Source organism: Peromyscus eremicus, chromosome X, assembly GCF_949786415.1.
Source record: "Peromyscus eremicus chromosome X, PerEre_H2_v1, whole genome shotgun sequence".
In the NCBI taxonomy this organism is placed as follows: domain Eukaryota; kingdom Metazoa; phylum Chordata; class Mammalia; order Rodentia; family Cricetidae; genus Peromyscus; species Peromyscus eremicus.
The window spans coordinates 89,544,673-89,565,137 of NC_081439.1; the positions used below are offsets into that span (position 1 = coordinate 89,544,673).

General features: G+C 38.1%; 1 protein-coding gene across 1 annotated transcript in view; it reads left to right on the forward strand.

The window, feature by feature from the left end:
* Col4a5 (collagen type IV alpha 5 chain) overlaps window positions 1–20,465 on the forward strand; it is a 211,377-nt gene that overhangs the window by 99,312 nt on the left and 91,600 nt on the right. Inside the window, exons 9-19 of the mRNA XM_059251446.1 lie at window positions 1,951–2,031; window positions 3,336–3,398; window positions 6,661–6,696; window positions 6,786–6,827; window positions 6,990–7,082; window positions 8,503–8,556; window positions 8,652–8,708; window positions 9,461–9,505; window positions 13,168–13,221; window positions 14,325–14,366; window positions 16,535–16,667. Coding sequence (XP_059107429.1) covers window positions 1,951–2,031; window positions 3,336–3,398; window positions 6,661–6,696; window positions 6,786–6,827; window positions 6,990–7,082; window positions 8,503–8,556; window positions 8,652–8,708; window positions 9,461–9,505; window positions 13,168–13,221; window positions 14,325–14,366; window positions 16,535–16,667 — 700 coding nt within the window. The remainder of the gene's footprint in view (window positions 1–1,950; window positions 2,032–3,335; window positions 3,399–6,660; window positions 6,697–6,785; window positions 6,828–6,989; window positions 7,083–8,502; window positions 8,557–8,651; window positions 8,709–9,460; window positions 9,506–13,167; window positions 13,222–14,324; window positions 14,367–16,534; window positions 16,668–20,465) is intronic.

Genomic DNA, 20,465 nt, shown 5'->3' on the forward strand with positions numbered 1-20,465 from the left:
GTTGGTTCTCTCTAGATGTGTACTCTTTATTACTGGCTTCTGTAACACTCTAGTTTCATAGTTTTTGTTTCTTTCGGCATCTGACAGTCCTGCATTCTTTAGTACAGGCTCATTCTATTCTGTCCAGCAGTCATCAAGAACCTGGCCTGACTCTTCCTTCTCCTCTATGCCTGGTGACATTAATAATGGCCACAGTATTTATTGATGATTATGTAGTTACTGACCATCTATATTTATAATTTCAAATTAGGTTTTTTGTGTTTTTCTTTTGGAGTTCAAGATGTATGTGTTGAACAACTTCCTTAAAATCTCTGCTCAAATATCTCCCAGGTGCTCAGATTAGCATGTCAGAATTTACCCCTCAAATAACCCTGCCCAATCCATTGAATTGCCATATATATAAAGCTTGTGTCAGTATAGATTGCATGACTTTTACATTGTGGTTTTATTAATTAATTCTTGAAAATATATATTCAATGTGTTTTGTTTTTATTCAGCCCTAACTCTTCCAGGTCCACTCCCACCTTCCCATGCTCCATGACCTCCCCCTTTTCCCCCATAGCCCACTGTCCATATTCTCATGAGTGTAGGTCCATCCACTGAAGCATCATGGCCCTGCCAGGAGCCATACCCTTAAAGATAATTGATTCTCCCTCCCCCAGATGCCATCTGCTATCAATAACTTCTCAGATAGGGGGAGGGGCCTCATGAGCCCCACCTCACTCCATGCTGCAATGTTGACTGGCTTAATCTTGTGCAGGTCTTGTACAGGCAACCACAGCTACTAGGAATTCCATTATGCCCTAAACACTGTTTTACCTTAGTCCTTAACCTTGGGCACTTGCAATTTTTGTGACCCCTTTTCCATGAAGTTCCCTAAATCTTGGGATGAGGAGTGTGATACAAATTTCCCCATTATGATTGAGCATTCCATTAACACTTATTCTCTACACTTTGATCAGTTGTGAGTTTTTGCATTAATCATTCTCCACACACAAAGAAACTTCTGTCATGAAATCTAAGGGTTGAATTGATAAGATATGAATTTAGAGGGCAGTTTGGTACTATGTCCATTTAACAAAATTTTAGTACTAGGCATATTCATTGGTGCCTATGAGCATCCCAGCAATGGGCTCTTGGCCAGACATACACCACCAGGTATGAGTTTCCTACTGTGGAGTAAAACTAATCAGAAATCAGTTGAATACCTCCATAATAGTAATGCCATTACTGTACCCATGGGTATATCTTGTCATGCTGGTTATTGTAGTAGCGATGACCTTACATTAGGGCATTTTTTTCCTGGATCATTAGTACCACTGGTCTGAATTTAGCTCATTTGAGAATTTAAAATTATTATTATTTTTTATACCAGACTTCATGCATGGTAGATAAGTACTCTACCACTGAACCAGTCCAACATTCAGCTACTTGTGGCAAATTACACTTATCCTTAAGGTTGAGACCTATATGTTCTTTGCACATGTTACTCTTATTTTACTATCTAGCTAACTCTTTTTATTACTTATCAATCACTATGCCATTTTGGTTTACTTTAGAGACTGTGACAGAAAATACTACTATCTTCTTTACTTACTGTGGTTTATGTTTCTGTATTATGTTGTTAGCCTCATGAGAAAAGAAGCTCTACTTTTTTATTACTAAGTGCCCAGAGCCTAACACAATTCTCCACAAATATTTTATATCTAATACATATTTTTAATTAATAGATAGCTAAAAGTGTCACAAACTCCTAATAAATCTACTGTACTTCAGTATACTAAGGATACTTCTTAATTGACTTTTCAGAGGTAAATTTGTTCATGTTATTGGTATACTTAATCTTTCACTGTATTTATGTACTAAAATGAACTCTCAGGTTACTATTTATGCTCTTGATGATTTTCATGTATAGTAATGATTATAACTTCTATTGTTGCTTTCCTTTAGGGGGAACCAGGTAGCATAATCATGTCATCACTGCCAGGACCAAAGGGTAATCAAGGATACCCAGGTCCTCCTGGAATACAAGTAAGCATATAGGGATTTTCTTCTTCACTACATGATTAAATCAGAGGCTCGTGCAAGCCCTGAACCTTCAGTACTCCCTGTTTTAGTTATACAAATTATCATTTGAAGTTTTCAAGGCATCAATGTATTCTAAAGTTAAAAAACACAACACGGGATAGGGAGGGTTTTAACAAGCTATATTTGCATTTGTTTATCTTTATATCCGGTGTCCATGGATATTTGTGTACGCGGCATCAAAAATAACTTCCTACATTCTTCTTGTGCTATAGGTAGCAGTAGAGTCCACTGTAACTGTGATTTTTTTTACAAACCAAAATCATTGATCTCTCTTTTAAGATATCCAAAATGCCATTTGTAACAGTATCAATTATGCATAACATCTGAGCATACGTACTTTGAAGGCTGAAGGAATGTAATTTATGTATGGTAAACATCAAGTGTAATCTTACAAAAAAGATTGTGTTAGTTTATAGAAAATATACAGAAAATCAACAATGGTTTTTGAGTATTTATAAAAGAGAAAGTCTATTTATGAGAATCAGTCCCTTTACCAAAAATACAAATCAGAAGATTTTGCTATTTGATTGCCAAGATACAATGTTTGGGATATTTTTTTCTTGTTTTCTCTTTTCATTCTTTACTTGACATTACTCTCTTAAGTTTGCTCAATCTTGCCCTTGATAGCTCATGGAATTAATTATAAATATTTAAGATAAAAATATAACAGTATATCCAGAATCTATGCTGATACAAAGCAAAAGGAACACCTATGAGACTCCAAAACCTTACAGAACACTTAAGAACTAAAACATCACAAATAATTTTGAATCAATATGATTTTACCTGGCAACCACATCCTTTCGGATTCTCTCAATATATAACTAGTGTCCTGAATAAACTGTTGATTCTAAAGCACCTTTATTCCCTAAACTATATTAGTTTTCCTTTATAATATATGATACTCATATAATTTTCTATAATGCTTCTCTCCTTGGTTTGTTAAGATTCATTCATATTGTTTGGTTGTAGTTTATTTTATAAATTTTCATTATGTATTTATCGTATGTTTTTATCTATCATTGTAGAACATAATCTTTCTGAAAGCTATATCCAATATCTTTTATTGAGTTACTTTATAAGCTACTTAACCCTTCTATTTGTATAACTTTTAAGTTCTGATAATATTGCAGGGGTATAGACTTATGAAAATACTTTAAGTTGTATACATTTATTTCTTTATAAGATAAATGGTTAAGTTTATGGGATTTTGTTTTTCATCATTTTCTTTACTCCCTTTATAACAGGGTCCACCTGGTCCCAAAGGCATATCAGGGCCAAGTGGTCCTCCTGGACCACCAGGTTTAATGGTAAGTTTCTGTAATTGTATTTTCCTCCTTTGCTTTCTGACTCAAAAACATGATTACGGATTGTATTACTTGAAAGTTAACTTAATCTTATTATTCATGCCTTTAATTTTGTTATTTAATGGTGACTCTGTTATGGTAAAGAGTATGTCCTAAGTAAGCAAAGCCTGTATGTTTTCATACAGGTAAAATAAATGACACACATAAAAGTAAATACGTGACAAGGAAGCTGGACATATAGTTCAATGGTGGAATGCTTGTTTAGCACATATGAGGCCCTGATCTTTCCAGTGCAGAAGAAATTAAAGATAATAAATCCTATTGTAGTAGATTTCATCCTAGTTATGATTGAAGTTAGATCTTTGCTGTTAGCCTTTTTTTAAAAAAAGGCAACAAAATTGGATTCCTGTCAAAGTAATTTTTCGCATGCCATTTTGTATCCCATAGACTATGTATTTAAGTGATAATTTTGATTATACCTGTATGGATAATGCACTTTTGTTTGTGACAATCGGTTCTTACTCTTAAGTAGAGGAAATAATGTGTGCTTAATTCCAGAAGAACCTATTGTATCTCTTTGGGAAAGGCTTAAATACACACCCTCCCTTTCAGTTTGTTTTAATTATAAACATCCTGCAGTGCAGGGGACTCTGGGCTATGGCACCTCTTCATAGGTCTGCTGTTACAGTATTGGTGTTGTCTGGGTCTGGTATCAAACCCTGAATTTCTTTAACCCTTGTAAACTACTTAACTGATTAACTCCACACTTGTATATAGTCCTTCAAAAGTCCCTTATTCAACAGAGGAAGCAATGTCTTATAAATGACAATGAGGTATGATATGTAAATACACAGAGAATGCTGATATTAAAAGTATCACACATAGGCAAAGAAATGCCTATTTAACTTTTCCTTTGAAAACGTTCTTTATTCTTGAGAATTTCATACATGTATACAATGAAATATGATCATGTTTATCCCCCATATCTCCCCTATAACTCTCCCCATATCTCTGTCAACATTTTCCCTCCCAACCTCATGTTTTTAAAAAGTAACCCTTTAAGTACATGGATGTGAAGCCATCCACCCGAGCATGGGAATCCTATCAGTATCCACATCCTCAAGAAAGGATGATTTCTCCCTTCTCTAACAACCATCAACTAATGAGAGCTCCTCAAGGAGAGGTGGGGCCTGGAGGTCATCTACCCTATGTATACTAAGTTTTTGCTGGCACGATCTTGTGATGGTCTTGTATAGGTAACCCCAGTCTCTGAAGTTCAAGAGTGCAATAGTCACGCCATGTCTAGAAGACATCATTTCACAGCTCTCCTTCTCATCCTCCAGATCTTACAGCCTTTTACTTTCTCTTCCTCAATGTTCCCTGAACCTTGGGAGAGGCTGTTGATACAGATGTCCAGTTTAGGGCTGAGCACTCAGTCTCTTATTCTCTGGACTTTGACTAGTTACGTATGTCTCCCATTGACTACTCCCTAATACAAAAAAAGGACCTTTTCTAACCAAGGTTAAAGACAATCCAGATCTATGGGTATGACCATTTAGCAAAATAACAATAGCAGGTTCTACCATTGGGCCTAAGCCTGCCCCAGCCACGGGCTTTTGACCAGGGTTACGGTTTGAGGTATGGCATTTTTTCCTGTGGAACAGGCTTCAAATTCAATCAGAAAATGCCTAGTTACCCAATAACAGTCATGCCACTATTGCACATTGATGTGTTTTCTCTCCCAGCATTCTATATAGCACCTTCTGGCACTATGAAATCTGGCCAGCAGGGAGAAAGTTTCCTGGTGTGTTTGAGATTGGTTTCTCTGTGTACTACAGCAAAAGTATGAGGTGTCTTCAATAATTGGGCCTTACTATATAGTTATGGAGGGTAACCAAGAAATATCTATTTAATTTTTTCATGCCTTGAGACATTTTCAAAAACACAAACACAACTGCATACAACAAAGCTGGTTTAAAAATGAGCACGTGGCCTGGCGCAATGGTGCATGCCTTTAATCCCAGAACTCGGGAGGCAAAGGCAGGCATATCTCTGTGATTTCAAGGCCAGCCTGGTCTACAAAGTGAGTTCCAGGACAGCCAGGGCTGTTACACAGAGAAATCCTGTCTCAAAAACAAACAAAAAAGAAAGAATTAAGAAAGAAAAAGAAAGAAAGGAAGGGAGGAAGGGAGGGAAGGAGGGAGGGAAGGCAAAAGAAAGAAAGAAAGAAAGAAAGAAAGAAAGAAAGAAAGAAAGAAAGAAAGAAAGAAAGAAAAGAGCATGTGCTTCCTAAAAATGAACTTCATTGTTTTAGATACTTTGTTACCCATAATCCTGATAAAAAAAACGTGTTCCGGGGCTGGAGAGATGGCTCAGAGGTTAAGAGGCCCATGCACCAGCCCTGCTAGCTCAGTCGGTAGAGCATGGGACTCTTAATCCAGGGTCGTGGGTTCGTGCCCCACGTTGGGCACCAGATATTGGTGAAATTATTAAGGCCACTCCACGTTGTTAAAAGGAGATTTATTTAATGGCGTAACTTACAAATTAAGGGATAGGTAGGTCGCGGGGTCTGGGGAAGGTGTATCGCAGTCCAGTGGTGTTCTCTGGAGCTCTGCTTGGTCCACCTCCACCATCCAGCGTCCCAGCACCGAGAGCACGCCAGCGATCCAGATCTCGGGTCCCCAGGCACCTCCCTTGGCCCCGCCTTGTAGGCGTGACAGTTGCCGAAGCCTCAATGGGGGTTGGAACTTCCAGATCAAAGCTGGAATGGCTACCCACTACAGGCTGTTCTTCTAGAGGTCCTGAGTTCAATTCCCAGCAACCACATGATGGCTCACAACCATCTGCAATGAGATATGGCGCCCTCTTCTGGCCTGCAGGGATACATGCGGACACTGTACACATAATAGTAAAAAACAAAATTTTATCTGGTTTTGGTACTTGCGCTGCCTATCCCTTTCTCATATCAATCCTAACTTTCTACTGCTGTCGATTCCCATCCGTCACCAGAGGTGTCTACATTTGTCTAGATTGTTTCAATCACTTAACTGTGTGTTTTGGATACAATCATACAATGAAGAGGAAAAATAGGATTTTTTGTGGCACCCCACTCTAGTACGCAGTTGCTTTACCACTGGAGCTATATCCCCAGTCTTAAAAATAGTTTGAAGGGCCCTTTCAGTTGTCACATTTTATGAAACCAAATAATTTGAAAGAAACATCTTAATATAATGGTTTTTTTTTTCTCATTTCTGTGTCTTCTAAGGGCCCTCCTGGCCCACCAGGACCACCAGGACCAAAGGTAATGTTCTTTCTTGTTACATCATTTATTTTGTGTAGATTAGTTTTTCTTATTGTTAATGAGAATTTAAACTGAAACTTTCTCTTCAGGGGAACATGGGCTTGAATTTCCAGGGACCCAAAGGTGAAAAAGTGAGTAAAGAAAAAGAGGTTATTCAGCCTCCATGTTTCTGCATTCACACTCATTTGTACTGTCTTTTTCTTTCCCCTGGTTTTTACAATGGACACAGTTTATCTACGTTATTACTCATAGTAGACTGCTAAATATCGATGTACTTTTTGCTATGTAAATAGGGTGAGCAAGGTCTTCAGGGCCCACCTGGTCCACCTGGACAGATCAGTGAACAGAAAAGACCAATTGATATAGAATTTCAGAAAGGAGATCAGGTAAGCCCCCACGGAGGGGAATTTGATGAAGATTTTTGTTGTAGATGTGTTAATTAGCATGCTTGTGGTAATCCTTTCACAGTGTGTACGTACACTGAGATATCACATTGTGCATTCTTTTTTTATTAATCAATTTTTTTCATTTATTTTACATCCTGACCACAGTTTCCCCTCCCTCCTCTCCTTCCACTCCCTCCCCCTACCTCCCCTCTGCCCCCATCATGCATTCATAATATGTACAATTTTGTCAATTATAATTCCTTTAATCAAATTTTTTAAAATTATGAAAAATTAAAAAACTTTTTTATGTTAAAATGAACTATATATAGACATGTACTCTTAAATGTGCGTGTTCTTTCAATAACAAGGACTTTGAATAATTAAATTTTTAAAAATAGATTTATCAGGATATCATCTTCATGCCGAATGATTAATCCTTAAAATATATAATTCATTAGTATTCACAGGGTAGTCAAACTATTTCCACAATGTACTCTTAGAAAATTCTCATCACCTCTGTGTGAAAACTCATGCATATTAGTTTTCATTTCGTATTCTCCCCTAACTTTCCATTTTCTATTTCTTTACCCTGTAGATTGCCTATTGTTTCATTTATTTTCATAAAAATAAATGTTTTCATAAAAACAGAATCAGGCCTTCTTTGCCAGTTGTTTTTATATGACTTAATGTTTGCATGTTCAATTACTTTTTAGCATGCAGCACTAGTTTATCCTTTTTATGGCTAAATAATATTCCATTGTGTAAATATAGTAAATCCTTTACTTACCTATTCATCAGCTGATGACCATTTGGGTTGTTCCTATTTTTGCTCCTTGATTTATATTCATGGCTAAGAGCAGGTCCTGCTAAGGTAGATTGTCATTATATGATACTTGATTTCTCTGAGGCTATGAAAGAAGATCAAATGTTCTTTTAGCATATACTGACCTACCTTTAAACAGACAAGATTATATGCATTTTAATTCACTTAAATGCCAATAAGAATATTGAAAATAAAAAAATGTTTTTAAAATCTACTATCAATATGTATTAAACCACTTAATTATCTGTGAAAATATACATTGTTTTATAGCTCCCAAATCTTCTAGTTTTATATTCTTTTCTCTTGCTTTTTGTAAAATACTTTACATGAATGAAAAGAATTCTTATGACATATCTTGTTATTTAGCTCATATTGATACTGGATATTAACTGAAGTGAAGAAAGAGTTTTATATTATGTTCCCTAACAGATTTCAGCTTTGAGTGAAAAACATTCTGCTCTCTGTTTATATCTGATGAACCTAAATTTCACATTATTAAACATGTCCAGTAGTTAGAACTCTACTGAGTTCTAGTAGTTATAGTGAAAATGCATATTCTGGTATTAATGTGCTTTAATTCCCCCTATACCTGCATAGGGAGTTCCTGGTGATAGAGGCCCTCCAGGACCTCCAGGAATACCTGGTCCTCCAGTAAGTATTCTAAAATGCTTTAGAATCTTTCTATATGAACTGGTATTGATATACAATATCTCATGAACCAACATGAAACTACTGTTTATGTGCAGGGTCCTCCTGGTGGTGTGAAAGGTGAAAAAGGTGAGCCAGGAGAGCCAGGCAAAAGAGTAAGTGTTGTGACCATTAGTCGTGTTTGTAAAAATTCTAAATACACACACGTGTACCAGGCTTTCTCTTTTCAGCCACCAACCAGCTCCCAAATCATGACATGGAGACTTATTATTAGTTATGAACGCTCAGCCTCAGCTTAGGCTTGTTCCTTGCTAGCTCTTATAACTTAACCTGCTTCTCTTCATCTACGTTTTGACTTGGGGCTTTTTACCTTTCTTTTCTTCTGCATATCTTACTCTCACTGCTTCTCATGTCTGGCTGGTGGCCGCCTGGCTTCTGGCCGCGAGCAGTTCCCTCTCTTTCTCTCTCATTCTCTTCTCCTTATCCTTTCTCTCCTATTTATTCTTTTTGCCTGCCAGCCCTGCCTATCCCTCTCCTGCCTAGTGTTTGGCCATTCAGCTTTTTATTAGACCAATCAGGTGCCTTAGGCAGGCAAGATGAAACAAATGCAGCACGTCTTTACATAATTAAACACACATCCTTACATTGTTAAACAAACGCAGCATAAAGAAATGTAACGCATCTTTACATAGTTTACAACACACATGTGGGAATATTTCTTTCATTTTAAATCCTAATTTTGTTGCCTGAAAATATCACTACAGGTATAACTTATTATAATAACTGTCATTTAAAAAGTCTGTTTATATAGTTCAAGGCAGGACTAATGATTGCTATAGTCCTTAACATCCTACTTCCTAACTAACAAGTTGCTATTCTTGCTCTGCCATTGCTTTGTGTCCTACAGGGTAAACCAGGCAAAGACGGAGATACTGGCCAACCGGGAATCCCAGTGAGTAGCTATGGTCCTTTCCTTTAACAGCAACAACAAAAATAAACCTTTGGTAATGTTTGCACTATTTGTAGGTGGTGGTAAAAAAAAAGCAGGGGGCACACAGTATGGAGTTTGGAAATAACTTAAATGAATGGAAATTATCATCACTATTTTGAATATAAATATGAAATATCTCCAGTTTTAAGGCAGATATAATGAGGTATGCTTTATCATCTTAGATTCTTTTCCAGTTACTGTAATGACATAAAAAAAAGCTTCTACAGAAGGATACAGTCCACCATGGTGGGGAAGACATGCAGCATTCAGAGAAGGCCTGGAGGCAGGAGCAGAGATGGGCTGGTCACATCACATATTATTATTATGATGATGATGATGATTATTTACCATTCCATATATGTACATCTTGAATACTGACCACTCTCACCTCCCACATACCTCCACACAAATCTCTTTCTCATGTTCATGTCTATTCATTTTGTTTTGTGGCCCAGAAAGATTAATCGAGGCCTTGGTAAGGCTGAGTTTGGAGCTCTCCATTGGAGCCTGATGGGCTCAGCAGAGGAGGGCACATAACTAAAGACAGTGATTCCTCCTCCTGAAGAATCTATTAAAAGTCAATAGTTTAGAGGCAGAGGATAGGACCCCATGAATCCCTCCTCTTTTTCTAACTGTTGTGTCTGAGCTGGTCTTGTGTGGTCACAGTGCAGGCAGCTACAGCTGAAGTGAGTTAATGATTACAGTAGTGGAATTAAGTCTCGAGGATGGCATTTAGTAGCCCTTCACCCTATCCTTGGGCTCTTACATACTTCCTGCCTCCTCATCCACAATGTTTCCTGAGCCTTAGAGGGGGTGGTATAAGTGACTTCTTTGTGACTGGGCCTACATCTGTCACTTAATTCTGTATCTTTAGCCGCTATGAGTGTCTGTGTTCGCCACTGTTCATTGTTAGGAGAGGCTTCTCTGATTAAGGCTGGGGACTGCTTGTGTCTATGGGTATAGGCAGAGGTATTTAGGAGGCATTTGCTGATATGTAAGGAAGTTAACCATAGACACACATTCACTACATGGGCCTACTTCCTCTTCAGACTTGAGTTGTTAGTCAAGCTTATACTACCAGGCATTGCGTTCCCCTCTTCCCACCTGCCTCACGTTGAATGGGTTTTGAATCCATTCAGAGGGTAATTGGTTACATCCCACAATAAGTCAAGCTGCTATCACACAAATGGAAATATTTTGCTTTCCAGATGTTTTCTTTATATCCCTTTATCCTTGTCAAGCCTTCCCCCACCCACACCTTTATTTCCCCAGTCTTGCCCCTCTATCCCTGCCTAAGCCTTTGCACACATTAGCCCCCTCTCTTTACTTTCTTTTTCCTTATGGTCTATTATCATTCCCCATCCTTTAAGGTAACCTTTCTGCACCCCCATTTCTTTCCCTGTTTGCTGGTTTGCACAGGTACTATACATGAGACATACCATAATAAAGAATTGATCCTCATATGAGAGAACATATGGCATTTGTAGTTTGGAGCCTGGGTTATCTCACTTAGAATAATTACTTTTTTTAATTCCGTACATTTCCCTACAAATGTAGATGAATTTCTAAGCAGTCTTATTAAATAAAGAACACGGAGTCAAATACAGTGGTGAAAGCCTTAGAGATAGGGAAATAGTGAGAGTCACCAATCACCTTACCAGCTCTGTAGCTTCCAAAATGCCATGACTTCCTGTCTACTCAGGCTTTTATTGCCTTGCTTTTCTGCCCTCTCATTGGCTCTTAGCCTAGCTACCTCACTTCCTTGTTACTGCCTGTCTATACAGACCTCCAGGTCTCTATGGTTGGTATTGGGATTAAAGGCGTGTGTCACCACGCTTGGCTCTGTTCCCTAGTGTGACCTTGAACACACAGAGACCCTGCCTGCCAAGTGATCAGATTAAGGGCCTGTGCTACCACTGCCTGATTTTTGTGTTTACTTAAAACAGCTTGCTGTTTCCTCTGATCTCCAGGCAAACTTTATTTATTAACATACAAATATCACCACATACAAATTTTATGATTCCATTTTTCTTTACATTCATCAGTTTTTGGGAATCTAGGCTGCTTCCATTTTCTAAGTATTCTGAGTAGAACAGCAATGAACTTGGGTATGCCAGTATGTCTGTAGTAAGACATAAAGTCTCTTATGCCTTGGTGTGATATAGCTGAGTCTTATGCTAGTTTTCAGTGTTTTGAGAAATCCCAGACTGATTACCAAAGTTGCTATACTAGTTTACATTCCCACCAACAATGGGTTCTCCTTTCCCAACATCTGCATCAGCATTTGTCGTTACTGATATTCATGATGGCAGTCATTTCAACTGGGCTGAGATTGAATGTTAAAGTCGTTTTAATCTGAAGTCCCCCAACCACTAAGGATATTGACCAATATATTGTTTCCTTGCCATTTGTATGTTTTATTTTCTTTTGTTTTATATTTATTTGTTTATTTACTTATATGTGTTTTGCTTGCATGTATGTATGTGCATCGTGTACATGTCTGGTGGCTGAGGAGTTCAAAAGGAGTTCTAGATGGTTGTGAGCCACCATGTGGGTGCTAGGAACTAACAACAGGTCTTCTGCGAGAGCAAAAGGTGCTCTTAACTACTGAGCCGTTCTCTCCAGTTCCTGTACATTTTTTTTTCTTTTGAGAACTTTCTCTTTAATTCTGCAACCCATTTTTAAATTGGGTTGTTTGTTTTTGTAGTATTTAGCATTTTGAGTTCTTTGTGTATTCTTGACAACAGTCCTCAGGCAGACTATGTATAGCAGGCAATGATTTTATTCCATTTTGTGGACTACCTCTTCAGTTGAATGAATTTCCTTTGCTTTTCAATTTCACAAAATCTCCTTTGTCGATTGTCTTAGATACTTTTCTACTGCTGTGCCAAAAGAGCATGACCAAGGCAACTTCCAGAAGGAAGGGTTTGTTTGGACTTAGGTTCCAGAGGAATAATGGTCTATCATGGCAGAGAAGCAGCAGGCAGGGCAGTTGAAACAGCAAACTGAGAGCTCACTTCTGGAACTACAAGTGGGAAGCAGAGAGAACACTAGGAAGGGTACCAGAGTTTGAATCCTCAGAACCTGTCCCCAGTGCCATACTTCCTCCAGTAAGGCCACATCTAGACCTCCACACACTAGACACCAAGTAGTCAAATACCAAAGCTTATTGAGGGACTTTCTCATTCAAACCACATCAGTTATTGGTCTTATTTTCTGTGCTACTGGAATCCTATTCAGAAAGTCTTTGCCTATACCTATACGTCGAAGCATTTTTTGTTTGTTTTTAGCAGTTTTAGGGTGTTACGTCTTACGTTGGAGTCATTGATCCATTTGGAGTTGGGTTTTGTACAACGTGAGAGATAGGAATCGAGTTTCACTCTTCTGAATGTTGATATCCAGGCTTTCCAGTACCATTCATTGAAGATACTTTCCTTTTTCTAATGTGTTTTTCTTGGCATCTTGTAGCAAATCAGATATCTATAGTTGTACAGACTGTATCTTTTATTCTATTGATGAACTGATTTAGTTGGTATTCTCACTACTTCTGTGGAGGACATGATTATTTGGCATCTTTTCACTTTGCCAAGTTTACTGATTTCATCCTATCCCCTGTTTTAAAGGGTTTGCCTGGTGATCCTGGTTACCCTGGTGAACCAGGAAGACATGGTGAAAAGGTAAGCATTTCTGCATTTTGATGTGTCTGGTTTTATTCGTAGTACCATAAACTGTTCCCCTGTTGATACTGAATTATAAATGAAAACATCATAATTAGTTAGTGTTCATAATCATGCATGCCTTCTTTATCCATTTTTCCCTTTTATTCACTGTCCTCTAGATTTTCTTGCATTGCCCTAAATCACAGGGTATGTGGGAAAATACATGGGACTGCATTTCCATTATAATGTCAGTGCCTTTGCTGCAAGCACGTGTCGGGAAAACTTTTAAGAAGAGGATTGGGCACTAATTCAGTGGTTCTCTTACTCAAAAGCTTAGAGCCGTAAAATTAGAATGTCTCCTCTAAACATTTTCCATTCTGTATGCAATTATTGTTTGTAAATCTGTGGCTAATTTTTTGTAGTTTTCCCATTGGTCTGATGCATCCTGATTGAGGTCATTTATTTAGTTACCTATTTTAAAAGTGACTCTGAAAGCATGTATGAAGCACATAGTTTTCCCTATTTTTAGCACATCACAAAATATTCAGTCCTCCATGCCCTCTGTTCTCTAACTGCTTTGTATCAAAACCAAACTGAAAAAAAAATTAAAGCAAACTTGAAATATCCTGAAGTTACATATTTTACTGATGGCTTCTCTGTAAACTAGATCCAAGTTTCACTTTAGCCTAAAAGACATAATTGGAAAAAGGGAAACACGAAATACTTAAAGTGGGATTGTTTTTCAATTAATAACTCATGATGCAGACTAATGTCCCTAGAGCTGGAAGTATGAGAGAGAAGTCTATTCTTGACTGTTGGCCAGTAGAATAACAATTGAATATTGTCTTCTCCCTTCATGACAAAGAATGTTGCTGATAGAAGTCTGTCAAATATCTTTGGCTTTTAAATAATCCAGAGAAGTTAATTGATTTTGGTCAAGATTATGTAGCCAGTAAATCAAAGACAACATCAAGGTCTTTGTAGGCTTAGACAAGTATTTCATTAACTCATGTTGTACTTTGCATTTGATTACTTTATTAATGACTTCTGAGTCTTTATGAAATTCAATTGTTTCTTGAGGAAATCAGTGTTTTCATGTCATTCTTATTTGCATTGAACAGGGCCAAAAGGGTGATATTGGCCCACCTGGACCTCCTGGACTCGTAAGTTTTTCTCTTAAGTCTTCATTTCCCAAATTTAGTATTGCCTCATCATTTTTGCACATAAGTTATATACTACCTACCTTTTCCTCACAGAACATAAAAATCCAAATCATTACCAACTTCTATTGGCTTAGCAGCCATTATAGTTTTTGAAAAACCAATAGTGCTAGCCTCTTAGGGTTCTGCCTATGTATTACTTTTTCATAGTTATGGTCCAAAATTATACATCGTTGTTGTGCATCATGAGTGCCAAGCCCTTTCTTAATCAACCAGCAGGTGGCGCAGCTGCTGCTTACAAAGGGTCCAGAAGAAGACTGTGGGGAGAAGCCGGGATGGTGGTTTCCCCTGCAGTGCTCAGGGCAAACAGATTTAGTCCTAATAGGTTTTCTCAATTTGTAATTGTCTGATTCACACCTCTCTCCTTCCTGAGTGTGTGATTTCTGGGGGCTCTAGATACCAAGTAAGAAGTTGCTATATGAAAGAATAATATAGGGGAGGTGATGTTATGAATTTCTCATCATATTTAAATTCATTGTAGAATTCAAGTCATGTACATTTCCAAGTGTATCAAGATTAAAAAGAAAATAACTGTTGAGGTTCAACCAATGTTTTGGGGTGAGGTTTTGGTAATTCTCTAGCAGTGAGTGCTGTTCAACTTAGTCTATACACCCTGACATTTTAGTTCTTTTAAGCTAATATGTCTCACATAGTAATACTTAGAACACTACCAAACCTAAGGAGGCCATACTTAATAAATATTAGATCGCCGGGCGGTGGTGGCGCACGCCTTTCATCCCAGCACTCGGGAAGCAGAGCCAGGCGGATCTCTGTGAGTTCGAGGCCAGCCTGGGCTACAGAGTGAGTTCCAGGAAAGGCACAAAGCTACACAGAGAAAGCCTGTCTCGAAAAACCAAAAAATAAATAAATAATAAATAAATATTAGATCATTTTTAGTCACTTTCATTTTCAAATCATAATTTCAGTTCTCCAGAAAATAATCTTTTTAGAAAATGAGAAAATAAAATCAGGAGAGTACAGCACACTTTCCCTTTGAGGCTGTTACCTCTTTCCGTATTTTAAAACTTTTAGTTTCTTGTTCATTAGTACTTTTTACATCCATTCAAGGTAAGGTTTGCTATCACAGTTTGCTAGTAGGTATTGATTTGTATGACAAATCAACTTGAAAATTCCTCTTTTGTGAAATTCTGTAGAATACAAGTAGATCATGAGACCATCTAGAAGATGGGCATGGTCAATTGATTGAGCTATATAAATGCATTCTTCCTGAAAGAGAATGTGAGTTGACATATGAAAAGCTTGGGGAAGGCACTGCAGATGTTTGGAAAGGCATATGTAAAGGCACTGATAAGAATGTGCACATTGGGCGGTGGTGGTGCACACCATTAATCCCAGCACTAGGGAAGTAGAGGCAGGCAGATCTCTGAATTTGAGGCCAGCCTGACCTACAGAGTGAGTTTCAGGACAGCCAGGACTACCCAGAGAAAAAGCCTGTCTCAAAAACCAAACAAAAGAAAATGTGCACATTATGTATGTGAAATGGTTATAATCAGACAGGCCAGAGTGATGAGAATTCATTGCAAGAAATGACAGGCAAAGAAATAGGTAAGAGTGATACTGAAAGTAGTTTGACTGAATTGAGGATTACAATGAGCAAGTAGTGTCCTTAAGACAAGTGGTTTACATAGAAAAATTGATTTGAGGAAAGTGTGTAATGTAAATAAGCTTGAGTTCAAGGGAATAAACTTAAAGGCAAAGTTCCAGTGTGAGATCAGGAGAGTAATTGTGGCAAGAGGATAGAGCAAAGAAAATTAGAGGAATTTTTTTTAAAGAATTGCCAGGCTTTAGGTGACTGGAATTAATTGTTAGTTATATAGAAGAGGCAACAAAAAATACTTCTAGCTTTTTAAGCCTTGGGCTCGAAATTGTTATTACATGTTTCTTAATTGGTCGGAGGGTAGAAGTGATGAAGGTGACCTAATGTATGTAGCAGTCTCAATGAGACTCAATCTGTGTCATAGATTTAATGACTTTTATATCTAAGAACTGTGTGAAAATGCAGTATTATAATCACATGTAGCTGCTTACTTACATTTAGAAGAGCAAGCTTCTTCTTCATTGAATTACTGAATTTCTATTTCCGTGAAAAGGTAATTCCTACACATGGGACTGGTGTGACTGTGGGAGAAAAAGGAAATGTTGGGCTACCTGGTTTGCCTGGAGAAAAAGGAGAGCGAGGATTTCCTGGAATACAAGGACCACCTGGCTTTCCTGGACCTCCAGGTAAAAGAGATTGCGTTTATATCTCTGTGCTTACAGTATCCTAGCCAATCAGTACATACAATTTTGTCATATTGGTTTGATTGGGCATGACAGTGGATGACATGAATATTTTATGCTCTACTCCCTGTTTGTTTGTGTAAGATGTATGTCTGTGTGCTGGTGAACTCACACATGTGCACACCTGTGGAGGCCATAAGTTGACATTGAGAAGTTTTTCTGCACTTTTTTTAAGCCTCTCAATGAACCTGTAGCTTTCTGTTTCTGCTAGGCTTGCTTGACAGTCATACCCCAAGATCTGAATGTCTGCCTCACCATGCCAGATTTTGAAGTGGGCTCTGTGGGTCTGGCCCCAGGTCCTCATGCTTTCCCAATCTCAGTCTATCACTAAACCATCTCCATATCCAAATGGGCACTATCTAAATGACCAACTGTACCAAACCTGTGTTACTGTGTTTCCCACCCAATTCTTCCATGCCCTTTTAAACGCCCACTTAAATGCCATAAATCTCACTTTTACCTTCTATTAAAAATATATTGTATGAAATAGTTCCTTCATCTGGTAGATGAATCATCACACTTTTCATGCTGTCAGAGGACAGGATGTTGACCTAACAAATATCCAACATTTCTGTATTTCCTATATAATATTGGTAACCAGCACTGTCCATTTAGAATTCTAGAATCAATGAATTAGAAATCTTCATGTTAATTTTAACATGTAATAAAACTTTAAGGTTCAGTATTGACTTTTATATCATTCCCTTAGAAGATGCAGAGTACACTGTAGCACTTACACTTTGGCCATAAATTAAACTACCCTTATGTAACCTGTTTATTAAAGTGTAAGAATCTATACACAATTCATAAAAAACATCCATTTCAGTATCTAGCACATATATATATCAATGAATTATAAGTCCTTTCCATTCAAAAATGTGTAAGGAAATATTGTCATGATGAGGAAAGTGACACCTTCTTAGGAAGAAAATAGTAAGTGTGAGCTTCATTATGGTCTAAATATGCACTTTTTATTCCTTATCCCAAAACAATGAGCTAAATATCTGTTATGTCTAGAAAATTAAAATAAGGAATTTTTTTCAGGCTATAGTAAAAGAATTCAGGATTTGAGAGACATAAAGGAAAAGTATGACATATAAAGGATAAACTTAGTATTTCCCAAAACTATCATGAGTGAGTCTAAGTACAAAAGAATGGGACAAGAAACAAACAATATTTGAAAACAAGTAATGGCTGTGACCATCCATCTCCTTAAAGCATGTGGGCACACACACAAACACACACACACATACACACACACACACACACACACACACACTTCCAAAAAAGATCATTAAACACCAACCAAGAGTAAAGTAAGAACAAAATTACAAAGCTCCGTGACTAGGCTCATTTCAGAATTTAGGAATTAAAAATAAAATAAAATATTAAAAATAATGAAACAACTCTTGAAAACCGGCCTAAGGGGAAAAAAGAACATTGCCTGCAGAAAAGTACGAGTTTGCAGAAGATAATGGAGCATAGTTTCACAGTAATAAGGACAAATAACTATGAATTTTGGAGCCTATATTTTACTAAACTGCCATCCTGGTGTGAAGATGGGATACCTAGACGGTTTACCACCTCCAGACCTTCTTTTAAGTCATTACTAAAGGTTTTACTCTGACAGCAAGGGAAAGAATATATGATAAAGTAGGGGTGGGAGGTAAGACAAAAGAATCATGGACTAAGATAGATATGAATAAGCTACATTAACTTTAAGTTCATAGTAAATGTGACTTAAGTAACAATCCAGGACCGTATGTGTGAATATTCTTTACATGGTAAGTGCAGGTACAGAGGGGATGAGGATGAGAAGTCAGCCAGTGATAATGTTGTTAGTTTTTCCTTATTAGTATGTAAGAATATAAATATTATTCACTATATGTTTTTAAATACATATTTAAGGGCTTTTGGGGTGGTTCAGTGCATTGCAGTGTTTGCCACACAAACATGAGGATCTAGGTTTGAATCCCTAATACTGATGTAAAAATCTAGGGACAGTGGTGCATGCCCTTAATCCTAGCACATGTGAGACAGACACGAGGATTCCAGGGGCTTTCTGGCCAGCCAGTCCAGCCTAATTGTTAAGCTCTAGGTCCAGTGAGAGAGTCTGTCTCAAAACACAGCATGGAGAGTGATGCATATACACACACATACATCGGGGTGAGGGAGAAATAGAGGAAAAATACAGATTTAAGTACATAGATCAAAATTTATATGAACCATTGTTAGAAAAGAATAGAAATAAAATGTACAATTTGACTCTGATTAGAGGGAAAATAGACCAACCTGTACAGCAGAAGCTAACATTAGGCCAAAGGAAAGATAAACCTAGATATACTCTTGCACGGCTGGTGAGAATGCAAACTTGTACAGTCACTTTGGAAATCAATATGGTGTTTTTTCAGAAAATAGGAATCAGTCTACCTCAAAACCCAGCTATACCACTCTTGGGCATATACCCAAAGGATGCTCAATCATACCACAAGGACACTTGCTCAACTGTGTTCATAGCAGCTCTATTTGTAATAGCCAGAACCTGGAAACAACCTAGATGTCCCTCAGCCAAAAAATGGATAAAGAAATTATGGTACATACACACAATGGAGTATTAATAAGCTGTAAAAAAAACAATGACCTCATGAAATTTGTAGGTAAATGTATGGAACTATTAAAAAAAATTCTGAATGAAGTAAGCCAGACCCAGAAAGACAAACATGGTATGTACTCACTCATAAATGTATATTAGGAGTGAAGTATAGGATAACCAACCTACAATCCACAGCCCCAGAGAGGCTAGATAGCAGGGAGAGACCAAAGAGGGATGCATGGATTTCCCTGGGAAGGGGAAATAGAAGAGATGTGAGTAAAGTGGGGGTGGGGTGAGGGGTGAGAGGAATAGAGCATGTTCGGCAGGCTGGGCACAGGAGGCAGGTTGGAGAGGGAGAGTAATGAGCGAGACATCTTGATAGGGGATCCATTTCAGGGTTAGGGAGAAACCTGGTGCCAGGGAAACTCCCAGGAATCCAAAAGGATGACCCCAGCTAAGATCCTTAGCAATAGTGGAGAGGGTGCCTGAACTGACCATCTACTGTAATCAGATTGGTGACTACTCTGTCATCAGAAAGTCTTCATCCAGTAACTGATGGAAGCAGATGCAGAGATCCACAGCCAAGCACTGGGCCAAGCTCCAGGAGTCCTGTTGAAGAAGGGGAGGAGGGATTGCAGGAGCCAGGGTGCCTAAGATCATGATGGGGAAACCCACAGAGACAACAGACCTGAGCTCATGGGAGATTAAGGACTCAGGACCAACAGTTAGGGAGCCTGCATGGGACCAGCCTAGGCCCTCAGCATGTGAGTGATAGTTGTGTAACTTGATCTGTTTGTGGGGCCCCTAGCTGTAAGATCAGGACCTGTCCCTATTGCTTAGCTGGCTTTTGGAAACCTGTTCCCCATGCTGGATTACCTCATCCAGCCTTGATGCAGGGGGAGGAGCTGGGTCCTGCCTCAACTTGATGTGCCATGCTTTGTTCAAGCCCATGGGAGGCTTGCATCTTTCTGAATGGAGAGGGAGGAGGAGTAGATGGGGAAGGGAGTAAATGGAAGGGGAGTGAGGGACTGGAAAGAGAAGAGAGAGGGGAAACTGTAGTAGGTATTTAAAATAAATGGAAAGAATGTTAATTAAATAAAAAACTTAAAAAGATTTTAAAAAAGAAAATAAAAGATGACAGAAAATAC